We start from the raw sequence: 11723 nt of genomic DNA on the forward strand, positions 1-11723 counted from the left end.
TATTTTTTTTACATAATTTCAAACTTGAATGGTGCAACAGTGTGCAAGGAACTCCCAATTATCTCAGATTTGCCAATTATATACATTTTGCCACATTTGCTTTGTCGTATCAGTATGTAAAAATAGGAGCCATCTCCTTCCTTAGCTTTTGAGAAAGGTTGACTAACCCTTACTGAACACAATTCAAAAGCCCTGGACCTCAGGAATCTCTGTGCAGGCCTCCTAGTTCTACCATTCTATGTAGCTAGAGATAGGGTGAGTGAACTACATATGTAGTCTACAGACCCATCCCTTTAGAAGACAAACATAGAGCACATAGCCCCATCAGTGGGTTCATTTTATCACAGGGAATGGAATTTAATATGTAAGCATTTATTCTATACAATATTATGCGTTTAACTTTTGACTTCTTATTTTTTAATAGAAAAATTCTCCTTCATTATAAGTATGATGTCAGTCGTTACTTCATTTTTAGTGATGCTGCTATTTACATTATAAGGCCAGTTCTTTTCCACACTCCCTCTCTCTAAGAATAGTGGTAACATATGATTCAACTTAAATAATTTCACTTAAGCATCAACTTTGGAGATGAGGTTTTTTAAAACAAAACTGCCCTGAGGCAGATAGAGCAGTTGGCATCTTCATTTATTGCAATATCATTTCAGATGACAACAGCACAGTTCCTGAAAGTAGCCTAACCACTATTCCCTGTGTAGGTGGTCATCAGTTATCAGCTTGGGTTTAAGGTACGGAGAGCACAGAGTTCTTTCTCGGCTCTCCCAAGTGATTCTGATGCACAGCCAGTGCTGAGAACTGATGGCCTAGCATGGTGGGTATTAAGGGAAGAGTCGGCTGAGTACCTGCAGAATGGTTAGGAGAGGAGACTCTTTTCCCAGAAGTTACCCAGTTTCCTTCTAGACACACGCAGAGAAAGGGATTGTTTTGAAACTAGAAATTTAAATGGTATTTTGGTAACTGTTAACATATTGATGTTACAGTCAATTAACATTCATTAATTAGCATTGGTCTTTCATGGTCTGTTAACAAAGGTGAAGGCATTTTTGCTTTTGTTTTTCCCCTCCTCTCCATCCAGGCCAGTCTGTTGGAGGAGCTTTTACCAGCGCAAAGACAGCTATGTCTTCATGGCTTTCTACTTTCACCAGTCCTGCCCCCCAGAGTCTCACTGAGCCACCCGACGGGAAGCCCTGAGCAAGGTGTCCAGAGGCTGCTGTCGCTTCCTTAGGTTTAAGTGTCTCCCGTCTGTCTGCTCCCATCTTCATCGGCCACAGGTCCACAGCAGGGGACCAGGACGTCGAACTGTTTACATGGACGGTTGCCCTCTGTCTAAATGAATGTCGCAGGATGCTGGAAAGATGAAATTGCAGCCGTAGTGGGGATGGCTTTCCAGGTTGGGGTTTAAGTTGACTACTTTTATTTCCATCTGAGCCTGATGAAAAAACAGTTCTGATAGTGTACATTTGTTTACTTTAGAAAAGTTTTTACTTCTGTAAATTTTGTTCTCTTTTCCTGTTTGAATACCCAGATGGCCACTGTAATTTATATGGGCTAAAATTAAGTTATATTACTAATTTCTCTCAAGTTGGCCCTAAAATGTGCTTATAAAGTTAAGGGGCCATACAATCCAGCCCTTTGTTACTACTTTGCCGAGTTATATGATGATTTTTGTTTGTTAGTTGGTTTTCTACCCACAAAACACATTTATCAATTCACTTCCTCCCAGAAACATGAAGCCAGAGGTGGTAGTTCTGAGGATGGAGTGTTTAAGGTTTCATGTTTTTAATTTCTTCTTTCCCAGTCCTAAATACTTGCTCTGAGGCGTCAAGGAGTGTCACTGTGCTTTCTTCCTCTTCCCAACTGTGCAAGTAGGTGTGCAGAGAAATAGCATGGTGCCAGTTACAATGGTTTCAAGCAGTTTAACGTGAGTGTATTTAGGGCGAGACTCTAAAAGACCTTGGTGTTAGTTCTGTCAACTCTAGTTATGTTGCAGTCTTTTCTAAGCATTTTTTAACCCGCAGTTTGTGCCTTCTGTTTCTTTTGAACCGTTTTCCATCGGGTGTTTACAGATGTACAGGTTTTTTTCTTAGTCTTATTCTTCATACAGCTTTTCAAGATGTTTGGCCTTCCCACTTCCCTGATGGAAAATCCTCCTGTAATCAGTCCCTACCCCCTTATAAAAGTATTTATAAAAAAAACCAAAAACAAGATGACCCATAAATATCAAGTAGAAATTTCATCTTTGCTCACGTTTAGAAAAGCAAGAGGCAAGAGGAGAAAAACACAGCCACAGTTTTCACAAAGGACCTCTGGTTTCACTTTAGACACATGCACGTATGTGCTATCTACTGAAGATTTTTACACAGCTGTACCTCATGTATCTGTTATGCTCAGCTCTCATTTGCTTTTCAAGGGAACTTTGGATGGGTGTTCTCAGGGAGTACTTGACAGGGGACAGACTGCTTTTTCAGTAAAAAAAGACTTGGAAAATACATTGTATGATCTACATATGATAGAGTATTGGGAAAACAGGAGATTTGATTAAGGAGAACACTTGATTATATTTGATTTATCCCTTAAGAATGGGGCACCTGGCTGGCTCAGTCGGTAGAGCATGTGACTCTTGAACTCAGGGTCATGAGTTCAAGCCCCACATTGGGTGTGGAGCCTACTTAAAAAAATAAAGTCTTTTTTAAAAATTTAGAAATGTTTATGTAAGAAGTAAATTTTTCTAGGGCATGTGAAATGGACATAGGGATATAATTCTAAATATCTCTAAATTTTCCAGTTTGTGTTTTAACACAAATCCAGCAAATCTGAAAGTGTACTTCCATTTTGAGCACAATAACTCAAAAATTCAGTGATGATCAATGAAAGGGCTTATCGTGAGAACTCTCTTAATTCCACTTCTGCTGGGAAACAGCCTTCTCAGGAAATATTATTTGAAGAGCAGAAAGTAATACCAAACAAAACCCTTAAAAGGTACTTTAATCAGTGTTGCACTGAGACTATGAAGAATTCATTCTAACATCTTGTTTCATGAGGCCACATCATTAGAGTGTCATAGTGTTAGTATGCAATTGTTACCTCTCACCTGCCGGAAGTTCACAGTGCTGAGAGCCCCGTGACAGGTCAGCCAGCACGCTACTGGTCCATGCTCCAGTTTGTATGGTTTGTGGGCTTAGGGTAAACTCCCATCTGTCACTGTTCAGAAGCAGGCCAATCCACACTTTGATATCCCACTGAAATAAAAATAGTTAACCTTTACTTTAGGATCACTTGTTCTCCATTTTAATATACACTTTTACATGAACTTTCTAGTTAAGAGTTCAACTCTTAAGGTGGTTATTTAACTGGCTTTCAACATAAAGTGAATATCTCAAAAGATAGAACTTTTGTTGGAGAAGTAGTCAAAAGACCGTAACTATATTTCCTTCAGGTTCTGGAAGGCGTTGGAGTTTTCAGGGAGCATAAGCTACTATGTTGTTGGCAGGGGCTTGGGGGCAGCCAGCACACTTGACAGCAGGAAGCCTGGCCTTTGGTCCCGTGAGCCTACATGCTTGTCACTTGGATTCCAGGTGTCAGCTGAGTGGCCAGCCCCAGAGGCTATAGCCTCCTTGGTTCTGTGAGCGATGGGAGCCAACCTTAGGCCATCTTTGGACATCTCACTGGTAAAGAGGGATGTTTTGTTGGGCCATGCTTGCTCCAGTGCTTTTCTGTCTAAGAACTGAGTATTTGTAAGTAGGCCTGAGGGAGCTAGGGTCAGCCAGGCTTTTCCAGGGTGTGCCAGGCACATGGACTGCATCTGTAGCTTGGCGGTGGCCTCACTGCCAACTAGGTAACTTAAAAGTAGTGCTGGCAAGAAGTCCCTGGCGTTATTTCGTTCCTACTAAGGCATTGTAATGATAATTTACATAGAGAAGGAAAAGAGTTGTTAAGGCTACCAACCACCTGTCCTGGGCTAAGTGAATAGAAAAAGTTGCATGTCAGAGTGAGGCTTAGTTATCTTGTGTATGCGTTTGACTCTTGTAACCAGGATGAATAGCCTGTCTCCAGATCCACTAGTGATGTGCTAGCGCCCAAGCTCTAAAACAATCCTCATCCGCTTTTTGCTTTAAGAAACGGCAGAACTATCCTCAGGCAGCAAACCAGAGCATATGACGTGATTTCCTCAATCTTATCTTGCTTTCTGAGTTCTATATTAAGCATTGCCCTTTTTTTTTTTTTTTTTGTAGAATAATTTACTTCAGAAAGGCAAGGAGAAAGCAAATTAGGAAGGGAGACAAGTAGACAAGTTAGAAGTTGCAAGGCTGAGGAACAAGGTACTTAAAATCTGAATGAAGGTATTTTGAGAGCAGTATTTAATGTGCTAAAGGTTGTAAGAATTCTTTTACAAAGAAGTTAGAATTTTAATGTACTAATTACAAGTTTTAAAATGAAGCTATAACATTATCTCCCTGACAGGCAGGTTTTGTTCTTTGTTTTGTGGAAGTTACAGCCAGCCAGTGATTTTCTTTCCCCTCTGGGCCTGATGAGGAATTGGGGAGCCCTCAGCTCTGTGAGGGGCAGTGAGCTGATCTTGAACTGCATGATCTTTTTTATCTGTGTCAGCAGTTTGGGAAAGTAGCCTTTTAGGAAGGTAGCTGCTAAATATCACCCGTGTTTTATCGGGGTTGGTTGGGACTCTTGAAATGGCATCAGCGTTTGTATGCTCTGATTCTTTGACCGGAGGTGGCACAGCATTCGTGGCCTTTCCACCCAGATCAGTGGTAGCCTCTGGGGCTGACAGGGAATGCAGCCCCAGCTTCTAGAAGATGATTGTCATTTCATGCGACACAGCATGCCACTAGGAGTTTTTCATTCCAGGTCTTTGGACTTCATGACATTGGAATTGTTTTCTCATAATTTCTAACATTCCATAAATATTTGTCAAGGACAAAGAAAAGGAATGTGGATCTTTATTCTTTTCGTATAAATAACTTTGTACACATGACTTCCTGCTTTCGTATGAAGGGGAAGAAATTCGCTCCTCCCTTGTGTGGTAACTCCAGAATTAAACGATTGTGCATGTAGAGGGGTTGAGTATATTTTGTAAAACTCTAATGATTTGTATTTCTGTGCTGTTCTAAAGTTTACCTTTTTACTTATATTAATTAAAGATACAGAAACTATATATTTAAATCATGTAAATGGGATACAGTTTGGGGGGTTTTTTCCAGTCTTATTTTTCATCAGCTTCTCACACACACATAGTATGCTGCTCAAATTTTTTTGTGTGCAATATAAACATTTGAACATTTCAGTCAGGTACTGAGCCAGAAAAGGTAATTGAAGTTTTTTAGAAAGCTGTGCTAGAAAATCTTTGTTTTCTTGAAATATTAATAATTTATAGCTGGAAAAATGGGATCAAGACTTAATGTGTTTCAGGCCACTTGGTCATTGGTTCCTAAACTTAGGAAGCATTTGATAACAAGTTGGTGAATGCATTTAGTGGTCACAAAAATAGTTTAAACATTTGAGATTAAAGGTTTCCCACAAACCCTCTCTAAGAAAGTTTAGCTAAGAGATCTTAGAAAGTTTTCTGAGGAGGTTTAGCTATGGCACATGTTTTGATCAGAAAGATAGTTCCTCTTTGCTCCAGTAGTTTTATAATTTGTACTAGTTCTTTGGTTTCTGTTGTCATTTGTTAAAAAAAAAAAAAAAGTGTTAAGATTATAAATCACGTCTAATCATAGTGAATTGTAAAACTTCTGTATCTTTATTTTAAGGAAAAATAAGAATAAAAGTGTCCTGTTTGTCCTGCATACAGTCGTACTGTCTTTCTGGAAGTACACTTGATGTTGTCCGTGCGGTCTCTGGCCCGCTTCATGGTTGGACAGCAGTGCCAGCTTCATGTAAGAAACCACACAGATGGAACCGGAGGACTCGTTGCTCATTTAACCTCTCATTTTGATATTGCTTATGGTGGTGCCTCTGTTTTTAAGGTGATGACCCCTGCAGGAAGAACCCCTTAGTTTCTCTGGAATGCTAAGTGCACAAAGTACAACCAAACAGAGATTGGTCGTGAGATAATACCTCATCACATGCTCACTGACAGAAACCCCCAGGGGAATAGAACATTGTCTCGAGCAGCCTATTTTCCCACCTGGACTGGTAAGCTTCAAAATAGCCCTTGGCATTTCTCCTGAGGGCTCCTGGCATATTTTCATATTTATTTCCATGTCCTGTGATTTTCTTACAGCTGTTCTACAAGAGAGGAGCTTGGTGATGCGCTTCAGAGAAGCAGACAAGTTTCTTTACCCCGGGGGAGGGTACACTTCCTTGAGTGCGGGGTTAAGTTTAAGGTCCCAGTGTTCTCTGACATGGACCATTAGCACCCCCGAATTGATGAGGTATTTGGGGACAGTGGAGCCAGGCACCGCCGGCATCTCCCCTTTTCCAAGGACCTCTGCCACCTGGGCGTCAGGCTCTGCCATGGTGAGGTGGACGGTGCCCCCTCACTTCTGAGGTCACAACTGCCTGTTCTTTACTCCCATAGGATGGGAGTGGCAATTATTCAATCTGGTAACATCTAGAAGGACTATGATTGTGGAACCAGTTTTTTTCCCAAGGATCAACACTTCCTGAAGGGCTTCTCTGCCTGGGCTTCATCTCCACAGGATTGGGGGGCCGCACGTGAACACACTTTGTGTGATCCTGGAGTTCGAAGCCAGGGAACAGCCGGGGGCAGGAGATCAGAATGGTTATGCTCTTTGCTCTTCCTGTGAACACCTGTGTTTGGAACTGCTGACCTCCCAACACAATACCAGAACCAAGATTCAGATCATTTAAATGTATGTGTTTGATCTTTCACTGGACCCGGCCACACTCCCGGAGCACATAGATGTGGACTGGAACTGTGGGAAAATGATGAAAGCCACATGATGAAATACTGATCGTTGTTGAAGCCAGGTGATGAGTATGTTGGGGTTAGTTAGATCACTCACTCTGGTTTGGGTTATGACCACCGTCCTTTACTTTTCCTGCTTCTTCCTGCGCAGGCACTTCTCTTCAGTAGCTGTAGGAAATTTAAAGACTTAGGTCAGGCCCTCAGCATCAAATCAGTGTCTGTTAGTCCTGCTCTGACCTTCCGTGATTCAGCCACTTGTCCTTGTAAAGCAGAATCTATCTTGAGTTCCTCTTTGTACCCCTAGAGTTAGCTTTAGAATGGAAAAGAACAGAAAAGCAGTTTTTGGAAAAGTCAGTTACTCAGTCACTAAGTTCTCACTGTTATTCCTGAGTCACATGTCTCAGTCCCATCTCTTTCTAACTCTACTTCCACATTCCCAGTGGGTTGGGTCTGACCCTTAAATGGTTTCCCTGTTTTCATTCCTACCTCCATACCCAGAGATATCTTCCTAAAACATGATAGTATTTTTAATTGTTACATGGTAACCCTCACTGTCTCCTTACTGTCTACAGATTCCTAAGTGAGGCACGCAGAGTCCAGCACACGGTAACCCATGCCCTGGTTAGATTCTCCACTGCCGCCCTAGTCTCTGCAAGCCCGCTGGCCAACGGAAACCTTTGCTGTGTATCCCTTTCCCACCTCCTAATTGTTAGAGAAGCATTATTGAGAGAACCCACAATTGAAGGCCCAGCTCCAGCCTCTCTTCCTTCTTAAAGTCTCCCCCGGGGCTACTTTGAATCCTTTCTGAAACACTCGGACTCAGCATTTATTGAGCACTACATAAAGAGGTGCTTCCCCGGGGCACCTGGGTGGCTCAGTCGTTAAGCGTCTGCTGTCAGCTCAGGTCATGATCCCGGGGTCCTGGGATCGAGCCCCGCATCGGGCTCCCTGCTTGGCGGGAAACCTGCTTCTCCCTCTCCCACTCCTCCTGCTTGTGTTCCTGCTCTCACTATCTCTCTCTGTCAAATACATAAATAAAATATTAAAAAAAAAAAGGTGCTTCCAAGGCTTGGAGATTGGCAATTAGTAAAACACTTTTTAAAAAGGAGATGGGCAACTTAAGTGAAATACACATACAGAAAAGAGTAAGGAACATACATTAAAATAAATCTAAAACGACCATTCATGTAACCACGACCCACGTAAGAAACAGTGTATTAGCAGCACCTAAAAGACCCCACCCCCGTGTCTCCTCGGTGATAATTCCTCCTCCAGAAGTATTTTGTACTCTCACTTTTAAGACAATTTTTTTATAATTTTACCTCGTTCCTCCTATGTATGTATTCCAAACAGCAAAGTCTATTTTTGTCTGTTTTTGAACTTGTATAAATAGAATCAACCCTTTGAGTTAGGTCTTTTTCTGTTTAATTTTGGTTTTTAGATTTTTCTCTTTTCATTGTTCGATAACACTGTGCCATTGTGTGGCCGTCCCACAGTTCATCCAGGTGGCTACTGGTGGGCTTGGTTCCAAGTTTCCTGTTTGGGGCTGACGCGAACAGCGGCGCTGCTCTGACCATCCTGGTTTGCGTGTCCCAGAGCACCTGCACGTGTTTCTCCAGGGTATACACGCGGGAGTGAAACTGCTGGGTATTTTTTCACATTGTCTCCAATGCTTTGGTATCATAAGGAATTTAAAATTTTGCCGATCTGATGGGTGTGAAATGATATCTCATTGTGGGTTTTAATTTGCATTTTCCTGAGTACTAATAAGGTTGACTACTTTTTCATTTATTTATTAACCATATAGATTTCTACGTTTGTTAAGTGCCTGTTCAAGTCTTTTACCCATTTGTCTATTAGGTTGTCAGTTTCTTATTTGCTTGAGTGTTCTGTGATTTTTTTATATTTATATATATGTATGTATTCTGGATACTATTTCTTTGTCAGTTACGTGTGTTACAAATATCTCGTTCTGTGTCTTCATTCTTTATATGTTTTGATGACTAGAATTCTTAATGTAGTTAAATCTCTTTCTTCTTATGATTAGAGGAAATTGTACCTTCTTGTATCTTATTTAAGAAACCCTACTCTACCTCAAGGTCATGATATTTTCTATAATCTTCTAGAAACTTTTAAATTTTGCCTTTCATATTTATTCACCTGGACACCTGGAATTTCTTTTTTTAGAGTGAGCTAGAGTAGAGGTCCAATCCCTCCCACCACCCCGACTTCCCAGTGTGGCTAGAAGGTTTTGGCACTTCTTCTTTTGCCAAGTAAGGACTATATAAAACTACTTTATCTTATCATTATCACTCCATACAAAGACATTTTAATGCCAAAACATGGGAAGAGCATAGGGTCAGAGTAAAGGAGAATCCTTTAAGTCAAATATTAACTGTTGGAGGTGAACTAATTTAATTTTTCTTCATTTTTCTCATTACAGGTTCTGTGCACCAGTTCATGGAGATGGATGAAGAAACTATTTATTTCCTCCAAAGGGCTGACATTCCCCAAGTCGAACAATCACATAGAGGTCCATTGTTTTCCAGAACTGTCCTGGGCAGCTACAGATCCTAAGGATCTGCATCCTTAACACTGCATCAGAGGCACACTGGTCTCCAGAGACCCAAGATTTGCACATCTTTGGCTACCTGCACTGGGAAGCCACTCTTAAGACGAACCCAAGTCCCTCATACTCATACTGCATTTTAAGCCCTGCCTTCTCCCTATCCAGTGTTTGAGTGCCTACTATGCACGCACATAGCACATGCCACACACGTGGTTCCTAGCCCTCCTGGAGCTTGCCGTTCATCAGGGCAGGTGAGCAGTTACCACAGGGGACGAAGAGGGCCAGGTCAGAGGTGAGCCAGGGTATGTTCCAGCACATCATGGTGGCCGGCTGCTGTCCGACAGGGACAAGTAGAAGTCTCCTCCCCAGGAGCCTAAGTTGAGACCTGAAGGCCATGTGATAGTTACGGGGGTGAGGGAAGGGGTTGTAAGCCCTAGAGGGCTCTGGTGCGCAGAAGACAGCATAGGCAGACATGGAAGCAGTGAATGTTCTTTGGTGTGGCTGGGACCTAAATGGCCAGGTCAGGATGGGGAGAACTTTGTGAGCCAGGAGAAGGGGTATAGGCTTGTTCTAGAAGGCAGGGGAAAAACCTGGAAGGGCTTCCTTGCAGGCCAGAGGCAGGTTGGGTGGTGCATTTTAGAACCTTGGTTGAGGAGGAGGTACCACTGCCGTCCCACTGCCCTGAGCCATAAATTCAGTGATGTTTCTCCAAACCAACAGCACCCTTTCCTTTCCCTTCCCCAGTAGCCAGTCTCACAGCTTTCCGCTGACTTCAAATCACATGTGCCCCAAACAACAGGCCCAAGAACAAAACCCTTGTGATGCTGTCCTCCATCAAAAAGCAGTCACTGTGAGAACATGCGTTTTTCCTTGATTTAGCCGGAGTTTAGTGGGGCTTGTTAGTGAAAAGCAAGTCTGAGTGATTTCGGGGAGTGCAGGGGACACTTCAGCATCTAACTTACTCTTCTTGGCCAAGTGGGGACCCAGGAGACATGCCTCACCAGCTCTTTGTGGATAGGTTTAAACGTGGATAAAACTCACTTTTCCTCTACACAGTTTACAAGCAGGAAGGGAGTGCTTTGTATATTCAAAAAGTCCATCTGCAGTCACCATCTGGATTTTCATTCATATTTGCTCCAATCCATAGAATTTTTTTTCTCATCAGCTTTCCCAGATGAACCACGTGCTTTGCTCTGGGGGATGATTGGGTCAAAGTAGGATAGCAGAGAACTTGAAAAGTAGCCTTTCCACCTGCTCCTCCTGGCTGTGCCCTAGAAGATGGTTCCTCAGCAGCACTTACTAGAAACCACTGAGACCAAAGTTAAACCACACCATCTTCAGCTGCAGTGATCCTGAGCTGGCCCTCTGTGCAAGGTCATCCACGAGACACTGGTGCCCCCTCTGTGGCCTCAGTAGATCATTCACTCCCACTAAATGCCTTTGAAGTGCAAATTCCCAGGTAAAGTTTTAACAGATAAAGATGAATGAGTATTTCTTTGTGTCACCCACTTTATAGTTATTTAAAGTCACAGGGGCAGCAGGACTAGAATTTTTAAATCTTACATGTTTTCCCACCTTTGAAGCATGTTTTTCCATTAGTGACAGCTCCATTTTAAGACTCAAAGTTTAAAACATTTTTATTCTGAGTGCCATTAATTCCACTCCCTTGAGCATCTGGGCTTAATGAATCTGTAGAATTTTTCTTTTGGGTCTTTGTTGTAAATGAAGGATACTAGTCGCTTTTGCTCTGGTTGGGAAACATGTTTTTTCTTCTCTTTTAAGTAATCAGGTTAAATCCTGTGACTCTCCTCTCTTAAAGAGCAGGCTTTGTTTCCAAGGTTTCTAACATAGTTCCTAGGGAATGCAGAATGGGTTTCCTGTATTGAAAATCTTGTTTATGGGGGCTATGTCAGTTCACAGAAACCTGCATGTCAGAGAGCCAGTGTATATATGAATACATAGTATAAAGGTGCTAGAGAACTGAAATGCTCTGTACCACAGTCCAAAAAAATGTGTTAACTTAGAACCTGACAGCTAAAAACATAGCTCCCCTCTGCTCAGCCCCAGCAGCAGCAAGATTCACTCAGTCACAAGACCACTTAGTAGGGTCCTGTCTGGAGTTCAGAAGACAAGAGGAGACCTGCTCAAAAATTTGATATAAAGTGATGAGTATCTTTTTTTTCTTTTAAGATTTTGTGTATTTATTTGACAGAAAACACAGCGAGAGAGGGAACACAAGCAGAGGGAGTG

At 42.1% G+C, this 11723-nt stretch overlaps 1 protein-coding gene across 2 annotated transcripts in view; it reads left to right on the forward strand.

Moving 5' to 3' along the window:
* AVL9 (AVL9 cell migration associated) overlaps positions 1-5819 on the forward strand; it is a 65196-nt gene extending 59377 nt beyond the window's left edge. For both annotated transcript variants that reach the window (XM_027573352.2, XM_027573353.2), the window contains one exon: positions 1094-5819. In XM_027573352.2, the coding sequence (XP_027429153.1) occupies positions 1094-1209 (116 nt within the window). In that variant the 3' untranslated portion in view covers positions 1210-5819. The remainder of the gene's footprint in view (positions 1-1093) is intronic.
* Positions 5820-11723: the final 5904 nt, after the last annotated feature.

The sequence above is a fragment of the Zalophus californianus genome, chromosome 12, assembly GCF_009762305.2.
Source record: "Zalophus californianus isolate mZalCal1 chromosome 12, mZalCal1.pri.v2, whole genome shotgun sequence".
In the NCBI taxonomy this organism is placed as follows: Eukaryota; Metazoa; Chordata; class Mammalia; order Carnivora; family Otariidae; genus Zalophus; species Zalophus californianus.